Source organism: Pithys albifrons, chromosome 9 (genome assembly GCF_047495875.1).
Source record: "Pithys albifrons albifrons isolate INPA30051 chromosome 9, PitAlb_v1, whole genome shotgun sequence".
Taxonomy (NCBI): Eukaryota; Metazoa; Chordata; class Aves; order Passeriformes; family Thamnophilidae; genus Pithys; species Pithys albifrons.
Window position 1 is genome coordinate 8,430,709 of NC_092466.1, and position 18,747 is coordinate 8,449,455.

General features: G+C 36.4%; 1 protein-coding gene across 4 annotated transcripts in view; it reads right to left on the reverse strand.

The window, feature by feature from the left end:
* Nucleotides 1–18,747, reverse strand: part of ATRNL1 (attractin like 1) — a 469,005-nt gene that overhangs the window by 330,838 nt on the left and 119,420 nt on the right. For all 4 annotated transcript variants that reach the window (XM_071563466.1, XM_071563465.1, XM_071563470.1 and 1 more), the window contains exon 19: nucleotides 14,865–15,002. In XM_071563466.1, the coding sequence (XP_071419567.1) occupies nucleotides 14,865–15,002 (138 nt within the window). The remainder of the gene's footprint in view (nucleotides 1–14,864; nucleotides 15,003–18,747) is intronic.

Here is an 18,747-nt window from a genome sequence, read left to right on the forward strand (position 1 = left end):
CCTGAGCTTTCTCTTTGCTTTTTCTCACGGTGTTTATTTGAATTACTGTTGTTTAGGCAGCATCCTTTGTTCCTAACCAAGTGTACAAAACTTTGCAATGTCTCTCTGGGAAAGGTGTCACTACATCCCCACATCACACTGCAATAACTACCTGCTAATATGCACACTACACTCAAAGTCTTTCTTTAATGCAAAGTAACTCTGAACCCGCCGTGATGATCATATTGTGCTTTCACTGAAGTTTTAATTATGACTAAGATAAAAGATTTAATATATGGGGTCCTGCTTGGGAAGACAAATGATATTAAGTGGTGACCTGTATAAGATAAAAGTTTATTCTCTTCTTTATAATCTAATATTGAGTTGCTATCAGAGATGGAGTTTTAATGCTCCTATTCTGCTGATAAGGAATAACACACAATGAATCCTTCTGTGTCTCCCATCCCCTACACCCTCCCACCTCTCTGCCACAGCCTAAGCCAAATAGAGAAAAGGGTGATAAGACAGAGTAGAACCACAACTAAGAATAAGATACTATTGACAGAATATGTCAGTTTGAGGACTTAAGTGCTTTGTTCCACCCTCAGAGCTTATCAAACATCTGAAGCTGAAGGGGCAATCCTCACTGAGGAGGTGTTAGGCATTCAAAGTGCTGCAAGAAACACATACTAGAAATTTCCATGCAGCACACAGTAATACATGATGTTTTTCTCTCTTTCATAACACAACTCTTCTGAAAAGTACCTTCAGTTACCACAGAGTCCTACATTTTGTGATTTTGCTGTCACCCTTACAGTCTGCAGTAAGTGCTCATTGAAGTGCTGCTGCTGTGCAATCAGCTGTTTTCCTGAATCCAGTCATGGTTTCCACTCCACATTTATGGAATGACTCTTTAGGCACTTCACACTGGAAGAGCCTCTTCACTAAAGTTAATTTTTAGTTGTGTAAATCTTTGCCATACTTTCAGTGAAAAATAAAAGAGTATATACTTAGCAGCTTATTCTGCTTGTGGTTAATTGCTCTAAATGGTGATGCATCATTATAAGACAGCATGGAAGTTATACAGGAACTGAAAGGTGAATTTCAAGTCATATTTAAAAAACTGTCAGTATATTGACAAATATAGAAGCTATTGCAAACTAACTTTATTTGGTTACTCCCACAGTTATTGCTCACTTAAGAGGAAGTAGACCACAAATGTGAAAGTGGAACTTCCTTCACTTGAGTAGGTTTTTTTAGTCAAATTATTTAAGCCCAAAGCTATAAAAGCCTTTGGTCACCATGCATCTTTCTCACTTTCTTGGGGAAAAAAGAATCACAAAAAAACCCCAAACCACACACACAAAACACAACAACCATAAAATAAAAAGGATAAAAATGGATTATGCAGTAAAAGTAACAGATGTAACAGACAGCAACAGCTATGTGAGACTTTGTGGAAAACAATTTCCTCTGTCAGTTCTGGCAGGACTCGTATACCCAGTCCATGAAATGATGGATAAATCAAACTTTTCAGCAGCCTTTATCCCCAGGGACATCTAAACCAAATCAGCTCCCATACAGGCCCAGGGCCTTTAAGTGTTCTATGTGCTCCCTCAAACAGCAATCCCAGGGGAACTCCTCTCCAGGAGACTCCTCCCATTTAAACTGCATCAGGTTTTACACTTTGTCTTTGGAGTTTATAGGATTCTGGGGAGTCATTAACTACACAAAAGTCTGAAAAAATTAATCTTCCCATAGACTCCCATCTTCATTATGACCTGTGTGTATTCACAGCCCGCACAACTGAAAGATTCACACAGAAACTGGTTTCTTTCACCAAAAGGATACAGGTATGGTTTCTCTTCTGATGGTACTGTAAGTCAACAGTTAAAACTATAGCTAGGGGAGTATCTTTTCCTGGCTTGTAGAAATATGTCAAGTCTTGGAATTACTCCTAAAAGCATATTTTATAGCAATCATTGGCAGCTGGCAGAAGTCAGCACGAGAGGTGCCATTTATATTTTCTCTATTTTTTTGAGGTCCCACACCTCAATTTCTTCACTGAGAGGGTTGCCAAGCACTGGCATAGCCTGCCCAGGGAAGTGGTGGAGTCATCACCTCTAGGGATGTAAAAGGTGGGGAGATGTCCCAGTCAGGAACAAGGTTTCAGTGCTGGGCTAACTCGTGGATAGATCATCTTACAGGTCTCTTCCAATCTAAATCGTTCCATGATTCCGTGTACTCTGTGCTGGACCCTTGGACAGAAACAGAGTTCAGCCCAACTTCAAGAGTCTTGCCACGCTACTGTGTGTGTTCATCCCCAGCTTGAGTTTGTTATGCACATGTTTTTGTTTAAACAGGTATTTTAAATTTTTAATTACCATGCAAAATTTTTATCAATAATTAAATATTTAAAATAAATAATCTATGGCTTACAATAAACAATGTGTTTAAAATATAGGATTTAAACCTATTTTTGGTGTTTGTAATTTTTAAAGCCCTAATGACATAATTTCAGTTAATATGTAAAAAAGAAAAAAAAAGAAAAGTAAAAAAACCACTCAGGCAATATCTACTCTAATTTTAGGGAAATAGCAGCTCATGATACTCTTTTGTACGACACACAGTGCAGCAGAATTTCTAAGTGCAAACAGAAATATTATATGAAAACAATAAAATCCAGTAGAGCAAATCCATGCTGCAAAACCCCAACCCCACGGAATTTATTTAATAATAAATCCACAGTATGATTGATTCTGAGTTGCTAGCTCAGCATATGAATGTTCTTGCTGTTGCTGACAACAAAAGAATACTCACCAGAACTTCCATGAAATGTGCATTTTAAACAATTGAATTTAAAAATACTTATTGCTTAGCCCTCACCTCCAACACAAAGCTGAAAGAGCAATTTTTCTTTCAAAAGGAATTTGCTACAAATGGTCCTTTAATATGTTTGCTTACATGAAAGATTGCCAAACCAGTACCTGCACATGGATAATTACTTTAAGACATCCTGCTGATGAGTTTTAAAAGGAAGCTCTGGCAATGGTATTAAATACTGAGGTGCACTGCTTTGTTAATTTTGGTACCAAGCAAGGCACAAGTTGCATCAAAAAAAAAAGGAGATATACTCTTCGTCATGCAATGAGGCTAAGTAAGAAATGCCAAATATAAACTTGTATTAGATCCAACATCTTAACGTTCAATTTCACTGTAAATGTTCACCTATATCCTCCATTAGTCTATTAATCTGAAACGGCCCTACAGAGACTATTTTCTACATTAGTAATACTGCAAAACTCTCTAGACACTTAATTTTCTAGAAATGTGTATTTAGCTTGAAGCCCCTGACACACTCTTAGCATTCAACGATTACTGTTAGAGGAAATACACACACTGAACCTTTGAGACAGGCAATGTAAAAGCAAACAGATGTGCCCAATAACACTTTTACAATATCACTAATTGAGCAGCATTAAAATTAAACTAAAGAATTTCTGTGAAGCAACAAGCAACAAAAATAAAAGTAGAAAAAAAAGAAGGAAAAAGTTGCTATCTGAAAGGGCATGCAGAAATGGAACAGTCATTTAATAGTAACATGATTAGCTCTCATAGTAAATCAGTCTTATTAGACTAACTTGCACATATATATCACTAAAATTTTATTTTCATCCCTCTTAGTTTATCTTGTGGTTGAACTTACTTCAGCCTCCAAACAAATTTATTTTTATAGTACCTTAACAGCAAGGAAAGGGAAGAGTGTATTAACATTAACAGTACTAAGGAACTGTGTGGCAGAGACAAAAGGTAAACAGAAAAGATATTTTTAGGATTTATCTCGCTAAGACATGGAATTTGCATAGGCAAAATATGCAGGAATCAACCACCAACCACACACACATATCACATACACATCATCTAAAGCAAGGCCAGCTATTTATCTTAATAATCCCAACAACAAATCTGGGAAACAACAAACAGAGTAATTGTTTGTTGTAGCAAACAAAATTTAGTTTGGTTACACCAACACAATCCTCTGGCAACCTTGTATTTGTTCCTCAGCCATTTTTACCCCGGTAGAAAAGCTCTGCAGTGTTTGCATTTCATTAGTTCTTCTGTTCAAAGCATTCATCCTGCAAAGTGAACTGATTCTTTTTGTTTATTTGTAATAAATACCTCTCAAACAATAATACCAAAGCTGTCTTTAATCATCAGAAAATAACAGCATAAAGACAGCTTGGAAAACCATAATTCTGTTTTATACAAGTAGATAATGAAAATGCAACACAGAAGATTAACACTGAAAGACAGGATATTTTTTCTCGTTAGGAACTGAACAGAATCTAAAACAATTAACAAGAGTCTTGCTGTGCCTGAATCTTTCATGCCAATACTGAACCATAGTACAGAATTTTTATAGCTTGCTCTTGGAATGATTCAGGAATAATGTGCATTCTGCCAAGGAATGTGCTGAAGCAAAGCATTTCCATGTCAACTCAAGGAATTCAGTAGCACCAATTTCATTTTCTCCATGTCAATCTGTGAAAAACTGAAACTTCACACTTTTTGAATATACAAAATTAAAAAAAATCCAGTGAAAACATCATTAGGAGCATTTTGTTTGGAGAGAATTTTAACATGTTGTGCTTAACAGTTTCCTTTTTATTCCTTCCATTTATTTCTTTAATTTCTAAATATAATACAACATGCTACTGAGAAATACAGATCCTACAAATTTTACAGTGGGTTAAGCTGCAGAGTTTGAGAATCCAAGTCAAAACCTGAAGCCTCTGTTAGATGTATAGGAAGTTCTTTAAACATCTAAGCATTTGAAGAAATTTTTCTTTCACAAGTCTACAAGAAGTTAAAAAATATTATTATTCCTTAAATCACTCTTAGTTTTCTCAGCTGGGATAACATTTCACATGAAAACATAAGATAAAATTAAAATTACTTAAAAGGAAGTAATATCAGATGACAGACTAAAACTTTAACTTAGGACAAACTGAAACAGTGGGGTCTAATGTTTAGTTATTTTTAAAGCAAAAATACAAAGTGATGACTTTGGATGCCTTCATCTTTGCATTTCCAAACTGAGAAGCATTCAAGAAGACTTTTTCAGACATTAAAAGGCTTATGATTTTTATTATTGTTACTAAATTGTGTCTTTTTAAATTTTTCTTGAGGAAGACAACAACTTCTCTACTGTCTAATTTACAAATTCTGGCCAAAAACCTCCTTTCTTGAAAAGGCTGCTATTTTTTCCCCCTTTCTCTAAGACAAATAAATTACTTCCTAAACTATAACAAAAAAAATATTACAAGGCTGTATGAAAAGCAAAACAATTTAAAACCATTCAGAAGTTCTTCATAGCAGCTTAAATTGTGGGGGAAAAAAAAAAAGAATTCCAATCTAAGGTGAAAAAAACACCTGAAGTCAACAAGTGGTGATTGCAACTATTTGTGTGTATTTGGCCATTCAGAGTAAAAGCCCAAAGAAAAGAAATGACTTCCACAATTTATCAGACAAAAACGCCACAAAATGTAAAGAAGTCATCAAATCATTTCCCTCTCTCAGCCATTAGGAGGTACAGAATGGGACTGATTTTTAATGCATTCAATCACAAGCGAAGTGGTTTTTTCTCCTTAAATAACCAGCATGGTCGGGCATTGTAATGTCTTGCATTTAGAACTCAGAAAATGAAGACAGACTCAACTGCAATCAAAAAGAAACTCCAAGGTGTTTTTTTAGAATCTTCATTTGACCAGTTGGGAAATAAGTCTCACAATGCCTCAAAATGTATTTTCTCAACAGCTGGAAGGGGGTTTCCAAGTCCCCTTTAGGGAAAGGGATGAGCATTTCAGTGCAAAGCACATCTAAAGTGGGAGACACAGAAAGTGCAAACAAAATGCCTCCTTTTCTCATGGCATTTGGGCAGAGAAGAATGGCTGGAGTCAAGTGCTTATCTGAGGACCAAGAGACTGATTTAAGAAAATGTCACCTCCAACTCACACCTGCCAGTCCTCAGTTGCAGGTCTGTGTCTCCTGAGCCAGACACAAGAGTCAGGTGAACTCTTGGCATCTCTTTCAACAAAAGGTGAAATATGTTTTTTTATAAGAGGCAAAAAACCCCTTGTGTTTCTGGACAGCAGAAAATTTCTAAATCATGCCCTGCCTTCCTCCTCCAGGAACACCTTCTGGAAACCAGTGGATTTACACATTTCATCAGAAAGGTGAAGGTACCAACATAAAGCTCAGACAGCACATCAGAAATACATTTTATAAATATTTCCTACCCCATAAAATAAATTTATAACATGTAAACCTGAAAAAAAACCCTGAACAATAAGAATGCAGAATAACTCATTCATCACTGTCAAAAACCATGTTACACAACAGAGTGCAGGAGGATTTGATCAGCAGCATCAGAGGAGCCAACAGAGTTGTCATTAATCCTTGCAAACAGATAAAATAAGCACAGAGATAAAGGAATATAATATAAATCAAACTGCTGTATCTCTTCAATATCTGTAAGAGTAATAAGTGGTGATCAATTAAATGATGCCTGATTCCAAGTTCTCAAGATAAGATGCTGAATAAGCACAAAATGCCTGCTACTTAAACAGATTAAGAGAGCACAAGTTGTTCCTATTCTTTTTACTATTTCAGTCATTTTTGTTGCATAGTAGATCTAAAAAGAGTTTAAATTAAGTTTATTGAATATGCAGAATTGCCTGTACAATTGTAAAGCCTCAGAAAGAGCCTTGACTTTTTATTTTTCTTTTGAAAAAGCTACATTGCTCTCACTCCACTTGAGTAAATTAGAATTGACTTTGCCAGACAGTGAAGTTACATTTATGCAAAGCAACACAGTGTGGCCATGAGGCTCAGGGAACAAAACTGCAGGTAATAACATTGGTCACTGCAGATCTAACTACACAGGGGTTGTGCAGGATGGAAAGAAAACCTTGTTAGGCAAGAAAAAAAATCTTTTAAAAAAGATAATTTGACTAACTCATTTTAATCATTGTTAAGTATAAGAAAAAGAGTTTTAATGCTCAGGAGTTTCAAGACTGGATTGAGCTCATTGCACAAATCTTCTGCTTGTAGTGAAGGAAAAAAAATGAAAAATGTTAAACATGCTGACCAGATGAATAAACTCTCTCTGGAGAATGAGTTCCATTTAAGAGTTTCTTCCTTTTTTCTCTCATAAAATTACTTGACAATGACACTTTCATTGAAGTGTAACTCCAGGTCCTTCACCTGTGATTATCCTGAGGATAAGCAGTTTATGGAATACAAATGTATCTACAAAAGATCCTAATTTTAGTTTGAGATTATTTTTGTTTTAATCTACAGTTAACTGTGCTAGAAATTATACTTTGTAATAGAGATATAATCTACAAAAAGGCAAAAAGAAAATTATATGTATGCACAACAATTAACAGCATATTGAGAAGTTTGCTTAGCACACTTTACTTGGAAGTCAAAAAATAACAGGAACAGTAATTTTTAAATATGTCTTTTTCCAAGTTCCTCAAACAAGTTTTTCCTGTGGCAATCTATTTCTGATTTAGTAGCACAGGACTCACTTTGAATGCATCCTGATTGAAGTGAACTTGTTTTTTTAAAAAAGAGGGTTTATTCAAAGTATTCTGATAATCCCTGCAAAAAGCAACATGAAGCTTTTCTACAATAGTTTATTGTGCTACGACATCTCTTCTTCATATTTCACATGTACCAAGAAGCCCTTCACCTCTTACTAAAACCAAATTCCAAGGTAGAGGAAACTCCTTCTTCCTTGGAAAAAAATAAAAATTACAAGCTTTGCGAAAACTCTGGTGGGGGGGGGAGGGAGAAGAGACATGACAAGAAGGAGAAACCTGAAGCAGGAGTAAAACTAGATTTTTCAGAAAAGAGCTCTACCTGTAACAAAGAGCAGACTCAAAGCAAACTGGAGGAGAGGGAAGAGTTGAGGACAGTATGGAATCTGCTTCAGCTTGAACACAGCAACAAGTTGTTGGATTGGAAAGAAAACTGGGACAGAGGACACCCACACTGAAATTATCTGGTATCAAAAGGAAGATTTATTTCCAATTGGTTTTCTTTTCCATAAATAATCTTGTTCAGATTGATTTTTGTGTCCTAATAAATCAGACTACAGATTACTCCAAAGTAATTGTGGGGTTCCTTAGATGTGCTGCCCACACCAAAACCCACTCGAGTGCACACACACCCCCTTGTAAATGAGACTGAACTCTTTTTTCAGGTATCTGCCACACTGATTGCCATTTGTGCTCTACAGGAACAGAGCTCTGCTCGTGATGGTGCCATGGCAGCTCTAAACAGCATTTGTTTTAGAGAAAAGAAGGAAACCAGTGTCAGTTCCTCCATGGAGGGTCATGACACAAACATGCTATAAAGGTTGCTGGTGCTGAACAGGTTAAAATGATAGAAACACTGCCAGAGAAAACAAACAGTAACAATACTCATCGGGTATCTTTCACAGCTAGACAGGGCCCAAAATCCACAGAGACCATTTTCAATTTGCTGCCAAGATGAGTTTAACATCTTTCTTATGTCTCTCTTTTGAAGACACTGGAAGTAATGACTTGTGCCATCCTTGGCTTCTTCTCTCCAAACCTCACATCTCAGCTGCCAATTACTGGGCAGAATTAATCACATTTTCTGAGCAGCAAAGTTTGAACACCATGGAATATTCTCCTGTTACTTCACATACAACTTAGGTGTCAAGAAGTCATTAATAAGTGGGTTTTTTATACTCTTTAAGCTACCCAAAAATCACAAATATATCTATATCTGTGTGTATATATATATATCCCATCAGATTTTTATTTAAATCTCTTGAGGCACTTACCATAGATACATGTAAGTTGGATGGGTAATGCATAGATGTCAAAGTTGATGTGGAAGATACTCAAGGAGCAGTATGTGTAGGTGCATGTACACACATGTATATGAATAGGTGAGAAGTACCAATTTACACAATGCCCCTGTAAAAGAGCATTCTCTTACAGAAACTGATGCTTTAAAAGAAAAAAAGCTCAAATTTATTGTCTTTCTCCATTCTGGAGGATTAAAAGTCACGCAGACCTCTCATGTGGCTGCCATGGATGCTGCTGGCTGATGGCACACGTGGTTTATGCTCACTAGAAACATGTTAACTTTAATATGAATTTGAAGGTCTGGTTAAAAAATATTAATATTTCCAGTGAAAAATTAGAGTAATTTTCAAAGAGAATGATTACAAACCAAATGTGGGGGGAAGTATCAGAAATGTTCAGTGTGTGATAGCAGAGAAGGCAACAGCTCTATAAAGGCAATAGAAATGCTGCAGATTTGCCCAAAAAACTCCACCCCAAGGGCCTTCTGGTAGGAGGCTTTTACAGGGTGGTCCTCAGTGTGCCTTCTAAGGCTACTCAGAGAACAAGCAGTGCAAGTTCAACCTGCTGTGCTGGCACTCACAGATTTCCTTCTCCTGCAAAAACAACAGCAGCACAATTATGGGAAAGCTGAATGCTGTTTGGGATGTGATCACTTTATGAAAAAAATGGCAATACAGCAAAATGCATATGTTATATTATTAATAATGTCTTATACATTCATAGTGTGTGTCATAAGTTACTGTAAAATTTTTTTTCCTGGCATCTCATAAATTTTGAGAGTAATTTTTTTAAAATACCATGCATAAAGAAAATGACAAGATGATAAGCAGCTAGAGCATTTTTTTTTACATTGACAACTAAGTTGATGATTAATAAGTTTGAAATAATGCTAAGAAACGTTGTTGAGATGACACAAAATTGTTCCAAGCAATCTTCCCATAACTGTTTTATTCTTGTACTTTATGCTGCAGTCTGAAGTAGACATATATTTCTATTTTTTCTATTAGAAATTCTATAGAATTTCTATTAAAAAATAGCATATTTCTCAGACATGCAGTACATAACAGAACATGACCTTGAAGAAAACAAAACACTGAGAGAACCCACTAAGACAGCAAGCCAGGACTTGTTCCCATCTACAGCCAAAGCTGTTTTTTTCTGAAGTCCATTAATATTTAGTGATGAATTTTCTGTTACTGAATTTTGATATTCATACCTTCAAAATTGTAAATCAAATGGCACTTGAGTAAAATTTAGAAACAAAAATAATCGAAGTGATTTGGAATATCTGTCTTCAAAGTCTTCAATACCTCAAACCAAAAGACTTAGCAGGTGCCCCACACCTCAACAGCTTCTCCTGCTCAGAACAGACAGAGCTGTGCATCTCCCACTAAATCACAGCTCAACAGAGGGTCAGTGTCTCATTCTGTGCACCAGAGGGTTGGAGGCCTCTGCCCTCCCTCTTATTTTGTTGCACATTGAGATAACTCCCAAAAAGGATCCTGTAACTTTACATGGTACTATCACTTCACACTTTTCTTTGCCATAGAGGGGTTCAGATTACAAATCTTAAGCATGTGCACGGGGCCTGCACTTACGAATTTGTGCACTATCATCTATTTCCAAAAAGGAATGCAAGTCTTTTCATATAACTAAAACCATTTTATAATTTAAGGTAAGAAATTATTTTCATTTTTATTATGGTTACCTATTTGAAACCACAGACTACCTGAAACCATTTTTACTTAGTATAAGAACAGATAACTGTAATAAATTACAGCCACAGAACTTCCTTTAACATAAAATAAAATACTTCTGCAATTTATTACTGATTTTTTGTATAGAATGCAGCATGAATCAAACATAAAATAATTCAAACGATATATTTGCACAATGAAATGTCATAAAGAACTGAAGGAGCACATACATTTTTACTGCAAGACTACAGAACATAAGGTTCATTCTTACACCAAGAATACAAATTCTGACTCTCATTCTCTGTATTGAAAAGAGAGTTCAAGTGACAGAATTTAAACGAGTAATTGATACTATGCAAGGTTATTTTAAGATGAAAAAGAACAATAACTATTTATAAAAAATATGATAATTGTCAAATATTGCCCATCAGCAACCAACACATCACACTTCTGACACAAAAATAAACTGTAGCACCTGTTACAGAGTAAACCTAAATTAGATGCAAAGCTTTTTGACTCCACAATAACAAACATGCTACAGGTTTAAAAATAAGTAGTATGCAACTTATTAACCTGGTAACATCTTGGTGATATTAAGGGCTTGTAGTATGGTAAATATCCATAGCCTTTTGGCTACACAGAGATCATTTCCTTACATAAACAGAACACTTTATCCTCACTCAGTAACACTCTGCTCTCTCGACCTGAGTCCCAGACTGGAGAGGAACATGAGGAATCAGCTACAACACTGCCCATTTCCAAAGCTAGAGATGTTTGAAAATTTGAATAATATAGTGTGATAATGCAGATTTTGTAACATCTTTAGGCAATCTGTTTTACAGTTTAACCAGCAGAAAGCTTTCCTGGTATTCCACCTTAATCTGTCCTGCTGCAGCCTAAGCCCATCACTTCTTCCTCAATCAAAACATGGGTGGGGGAAAGGCATTTTATCATCATTCCCTCTTTTCACCTCCTCTTCCTTCATCTGAAGCCTGTTACTATGCCTCCATCTTTTCTTTTTTCCTTCTTTGAAGTTTGTCACATTTATTAAGCCTGCATCATATCAGGATGCAAAGCAAATCCTTAAATCTGTTTCAAAGCTATTGAAATTTCAGCAATTATAATGAGTGAAAATCCAGAAAAATCAATTTTTTTATCCATTCTTTAATCACAACTATTCAACACCTTTTGAAACCTGAATTATATCTTTCTCCTACAACAACTGTTACTCATTCCATAGTAATTCAATAGCATAACACTATGCCATACCACTATGAATGTATTAATTTTCTGATGACAGTTGTAAAGACATCATTATTACAAAAGTAGAAAAAAAAGAAGTTATATTTGTACAGAAGTTTCCATCCCTGGACAAAGATCAGAACAGAACTGATCATTCAGGGATGAGCAGTCAGCTTCTGTCAGAGATTTTTAATTACCTCCTAGAAGTATAAACAGAAAATATTAAGAAATTATTGGCATAGCTAAGAAAACAAAACAAAAAAGTGTTCCAAGTACTGCAAGGCTTCCTATGCATTCCTTCTCCTTCCTTTCAAGACCATCAGGGATCTAAGGACCAACAAAGGCTAATCCAGACTATAAAGAAAGGTTTTCTTGCAAATGGTTCAGTCTGTATCACTGACAGTCCAACTAAACTAAAGGTCAGATTTTACCTTAGACAGACAGACAGATAGACAGACAGACAGATAGATATATAGATAGACAGACAGATGATAGATAGATAGATAGATAGATAGATAGATAGATAGATAGATAGATAGACAGACAGAGAGATAGACAGACTGACCTATATATACATCCATATATCATGACAGCAGAAATCATAATATGTGTACTGAATACATGAGTACTTTTGTCAGGACATCGGGAAGAAATATTTTATGTCATGAGAATTTTAGGAAAATGACTCTTAGTTTTTCTCCCAGTGTACACCACTTTACCTGTCAGCTCTAGAGATCAAGCACAACCTCTTTGCCTGCTTCGACTGCTCTCCAGTTCATAACCAAGTTATGCCCTGGTAACTATGGCAACTTGATACATGAAGAGTATTACAGTATTACACATGTACTTTAGGAGTTATCCTCATTATCTTGTCATTCCTTTAAAACGTTTTCAATCTGGATCCTCAAAGAAATTACTCAAGTACACTGAAGAGAAAATGCACCACGTGCTCAGGCAGCCCTCAGACAGAAGGCTGAGTCTTAGCAGAAAAGAGAAGTTGGTAATGTCCAGTGAGAAACTCAGCTGGAAGCAGCAAAGAGACATGAGAAGGAACAATGAGGATGGCTGCCTTGGGTATTTTTTAGTTCTTCTTTTTTTTGTCCTTTAATTGCCTATTTCATATAATTTCCTGTCTTATTTTCTCTTTATTTCAGTCAAACCTAAGCTCAGCTTCTGACTGGATTGCACTTTCTTCCACTCATATTTTTTTCCATAAGCTTCTATTTTAATTTGCAGGCATGCTGAATTTTTAATGTTACCAAAAGCATTTCCAGACCAAAGGAGAAAAAAAGGGAACCACCACTTTCTTTCTTTCTATTTGCACAGTGCCTAATCCCAGCTATGGTTCCAAAATCCTCTTAAATCCCAGTAACATTGATTTATCTATGAATCAATGGAAGTTTTTGCTGCAGAAATCCCTGGCTCACAATTTGGGCACCTCTATGACAATGATCACGATACTGAAGAAAATCAACAGTTCAAAGTGACTACATTTTTCAAAATATCCTAAAGATGTAAACATATTCATTATGGGCTCTATGCTACAGAATACAATATACCAACACAGATAAAACCTCAAAATAATTATCATTTTCAATTTTTAAAGCACTCTTTATTCAAAATAGCTCCTGTTAAAATGATGCCTACCAATAAAAACCAGGCACTCTTACAGACTAGGTTTGAAAAAACAAGTTGTAAAGTTTATAATTTTACTGGTCTTATAAATTGATTTTAGCCATTATTGCACCATGCATATTTCACTAAAGGTGATGGAATGCTTATTTGGTTGATAGTCGATGTTTCCCTGAAGAATAAAAGCTCTATGAATACATCATTTTGCCGTAAAGGTGATACAGACAGCAAAAGAATGTTTTGTCAACTTCAGGAAAAAAGAAACTATTAAGAATTATTTAAAGCTTCATAAAGCACCAGCAAAACGTTCAATTGTCAATAGGGGTAGACATTAATCTTTCCATCCCCTCGAACACAATTTTTACATATTGTGCTTGAATTTACCAGATGGGAAGCTTTATGCATTGCCTACTGAGTGCTGAGGAACAAACAGACCCTTCAAATGAATAAATATGCCTTGAGAAGCAAAGGTCCTGTTAAACAAACATCAGTAATGGAGAAGAAAAAGTCACGGGGCAAAACTTTCTAGCAGCCTCCTTGGTACAAAGTCAACTCCTTTAATGAGTTTTCATATTGAATATATTCCTACTTTTGCCATTTAGTTCTAAGGGAAGGAGCTTCTGATAACTTTAAAACCACCCATGCAAGTGAAAAAGCAGCCCTAAGCCAATATACAAAACCATCTGGAATACTGGGTTTTGTTCTCTTTTTCCCTTCAAGGAGAACCTCCAGTGCAGCAGTTTGAGAATTTTAGTTTGCTCCCAGCAGCAGGACTCACCTGTGCACTGCCCACCATTGGTGGGGTCCCCATAGAACCCTGGCATGAGGGACTCATCCGTGCACTGCCCCCCGTTGGTGGGGTCCCCATAGTCCCCTGGCATGCAGGACTCACCTGTGCACTGCCCCCCATTGGTGGGGTTCCCACAGTCCCCTGGCATGCAGGACTCACCTGTGCACTGCCCCCCGTTGGTGGGGTCCCCATAGAACCCTGGCATGCAGGACTCACCTGTGCACTGCCCCCCGTTGGTGGGGTCCCCATAGTACCCTGGCATGTAGGACTCACCTGTGCACTGCCCCCCATTGGTGGGGTTCCCACAGTCCCCTGGCATGCAGGACTCACCTGTGCACTGCCCCCCATTGGTGGGGTCCCCATAGAACCCTGGCATGCAGGACTCACCTGTGCACTGCCCCCCGTTGGTGGGGTCCCCATAGTACCCTGGCATGTAGGACTCACCTGTGCACTGGCCCCCGTTGGTGGGGTCCCCATAGTACCCTGGCATGTAGGACTCACCTGTGCACTGGCCCCCGTTGGTGGGGTCCCCATAGTACCCTGGCATGCAGGACTCACCTGTGCACTGGCCCCCGTTGGTGGGGTCCCCATAGTACCCTGGCATGTAGGACTCACCTGTGCACTGGCCCCCGTTGGTGGGGTCCCCATAGTATCCTGGCATGCAGGTCTCGCACTGCTTTCCTGTGGTGAGGTTCTTACACTGGTCACACACATTGCTGTTGATGCAGGTGCTGTGGCCATTGCACTGGCAAGCTAGAAGAGAACATTTGAAAAGCTACATTACTAAGTTGCTTCCAGAACAAAGCCATGCCTATGTGATTACAAAACTGCAGTGCAATGTAGTTCTGAGTAGTTCAGTCCTGACTAATCACTGGCATATATATTTGTACTTTGACACAGAACCTCTTTAAAACAGCACTGCAATATAGCATGAATTCATATGAAAGACCACAAAAGTTGAGTTTGCAGTGACATGTGAATTCTAGGTGTGTGAGAAAGGGTTTTTTTCTGCCATTGTGAGTGACTGAATCAGTCCCTATTTCTTGAAAATGCTTTCCAGTCACTTAAGAAATTTTATCAGAGGTAGTGACTCCAGCTGAGACTACATGAAAACCCCAATATCTACACACAACTCACTGTGAAACATTTGAAAGGCTACTGTGATGGAGAATTGTGAATAACTCACAGCCTCTTATATCCACTGGGGAGAGAGAACTTTCAAAATATATTAACTAAATATCATCTTATTTTTAACAGTTCTGACCCTCATTAGCTTTAGCATACAAGGTAATTTTAAGGACATCAGGGCCACATCAAACAGATCCAGTCTCTCCTTAGTACAGTTGATTTTGGTGAAAGTGCAAAAAACTTTACTCTTACTGACTTTTTTTTTTTAACCTCTGACCTTGAAAGAATAAAATTGCTTTTTATCAAATCACAACACTTATAAACCACTGATGTTGCACAACAGCTCCACTCCAGAGATTCATGTTTTGGGGAAACTCAGAAAGCCCTGATTATTATTGCAGCAAAATGCCCACGTGAATCTCGCCAGAATCATTGATCCTGCTGCCAGGTTTGGAAGGATGACCTCTCTGTGGAGTGGGACTTCACTGCTCCTCGTGCCCAGCACATTAGTGACCTGTCAATACCGGCAGCTTGTCAAATGTCAGCTGTGTCAAAGCTGCCGATTCCTCGGGGCTGAAGTGGGTCTGACACTCAGCTGAGGACAGAAACTCAGATTGTATTTTTTTTTAAATTTGGATTTTTAATCTACATGTCACAATGACTGGTGACTTGGCTAGGGAAAAAAAAATAGAAAAAGATTCTGTCTGTATGATTTAAACGTTTTTAGATCCACTTTATAATTTAGTAACTTAATTTATATATAGCCATTGCCAGGCTTGGCTCATAAACCATTAAATCTCCCCAGCTGACAATGTTTTCCTTCTTCTGTAACTGTGCCCAGAGAAACTTTCCTACAAGTATAAAACGTTTCTGTACTAATAAGTTTTCTCACTATTTTGACTAAATCTCTTCAGAAATTACAAGTTTTATTCTTCCTAAGAACAGCTGATTTTCAGACACCTCTGTGGCGTCTTCCTCCAGGCACTTTCCCCTTCTGCACTTCGTTGCTGTTCTCAGGAAAAGTTACACAAAAGTACCCTGAGTTGCAGCTCCATTTTGGGGTTTGTGTAAACATCTTACACATTAAATTGCTTAAAGCAGATGTTAAAAAAAGATACAGCCGAATAAACCAAAAGTAAAAACAGAGAGTACATGAAATAGGTGTTCTATTAAAGTAAGATTGCCTAATTATGACTGAATCATAGCGTAGGAAAAATGCTTAATTCTGGCAGTTTCTAACTAGTGATTTATAAATTTATAAATTTTCTATTCTTCCTGATGCTTAGCTTTGTATTTCTTAATTTTTGTGTTATTTAAAGGATGAAGAAAGCAAACTTAATTTTAAATTTTAATTTGTTTCGAGTCATATATGACAGCTCTGAATTCTTACATTTTGTTAAGGCAAAGAAAGTGGGAGAGATTTTTAAATCAAATTCAAAAAAGTATATACGCAATAAGAGCAAATACAATCCACAACTGACATGACACACCATTGAGAAATGATATTATATAAGTGCTGATTCCCCTGAAAATATGCATCTCATTGAGAAAAGAGAAAAGTCAGAAGAATTGCACTTTTCAATAAATTTCAAAGTTGTTTCAGTGCAATCAAACTGGAGACATCAGTATTAAATAATTAAGATAGTCATTAAAATAATGAGACATTGTAATGAACATTTAAATAAGAATTAGGAGTTCAATTTTAAAAAGTTCTTTTGTCTTTAGGTCCTTTTAATGTACATCACTGACAGCAACAAATTTTCCTCACACAAAAATGTGCTTTAGCTGAATCTTCAGCGAGGCTGCCCAGGAGAGAAGCAATTTTATGTCTAATTTGCTTTTTGACCTCTGTTTTGCAATGGTTGGTGATGCTGACAATTGTTGATAATTTTAAGAAAATATTTAAAACTAGGAAAATATAGAAATAGGATTTCTGCATTACAGTCCTGGATCTAATGTAGAGATACTTCATTTAGTTTTAAATGAACTCATTAGAATCCATTTACGCTGCTTTTCAGAGGAGAAATTTTGACTTTAAAGACAAATATGGGCTTGCATTCTACCTAAACTGTTCTTCTCATGGGAGGAATTGTCAAAGCCATGTTTCTTTTCAAGGATGATATTTGCAGTTTTATTTATAGTAATAGTTCAGTTAAAATAAGAATCTGATAAAAAATAAAATTGTATTCGTATTAAGAGAAATACTATGATGGCTTCTTTGAAGACTACTGATTTCAAATGGACCAGTCACAAAAATGAATATTTTTATACTATCTGCTGAATACTAATTTTGAAGATTTGGACAGAAAATGAGAATGAATTTAAATATTGATCACCAACACAATTTCCCAGAGGCACTACAAAGAGAATGGATATGGACTGTAAGGAAAACTAAATGTACACATGAGTGAACATGAATGGTTTAGCCAACTACTAATAAATGTGGTAGAATAATCTTTATAGCATATAAAGTATTTATTTTCATCCAAACTACAAAGTGGTCAGTAGACTAACACGGACTTAGTCTATTTTTGTCTGGTTTCAAGTACATCAAAGTATTGTAGTGCTTAGAATAAAATATGTTAGTATAATCCAATACAGATCATATCCTATGAAAATATCAATAAAAATTAAATTTCACATCAATTTAAATTTTAATTCTGTGACTTCTGTAGTAGCTGTCTCTTAAACTCATAAACCAGTGAGTTCCAAACTTAAGTTGAACTTCAGTAAATTCTTAGTCAGAATGTACAATGAATACAGAAGTTCATCCATGAAGAATAAACATCAAACACAGCAATGAAATCTTCTAACTCAAAGGGTTTAGACAAGCAATATATTCATCCCTTGCAATTACACTAGGGGAAGAAACTCTGCATTGCACAGAAAGGCCAACAATGCACTTCTCAACACACCTGTATTTTACATACAAAGTAATAAAATGTCTATATTATAGAATGGGAATTGTCTCCAAAAATATACTTCTTTGTTCAGGAAATGGCATTAGATGATTTTTTTTTCATTTAAAATATCTGACAGTGTTCCCTTAGTTTTAAATTTCATTTCATTATTCTACAACTTAAACAAAAAAAAAAGTTCTTCCTATTTATAAATGTGCATTTATGTATGCATGTACACACAGAGAATACACCGATAAAAAAAGCAGCCAGGAAAGCAAACAGCTACATGTAGCCATAAAAGTTTTGATCCTTGAGAAGCTCCAGCTTCCAAAATTATCAGCAGTAGAACATTTACTGGGAAAAAAACAAACAAACAAACCCCAAACAAACACCTTGAGAAGAATTTCACTATTTATTCTAAAAAAAAAAAAAGAAAGAAATTAGTTTCATGCTGCCTTTTAAACTGTATT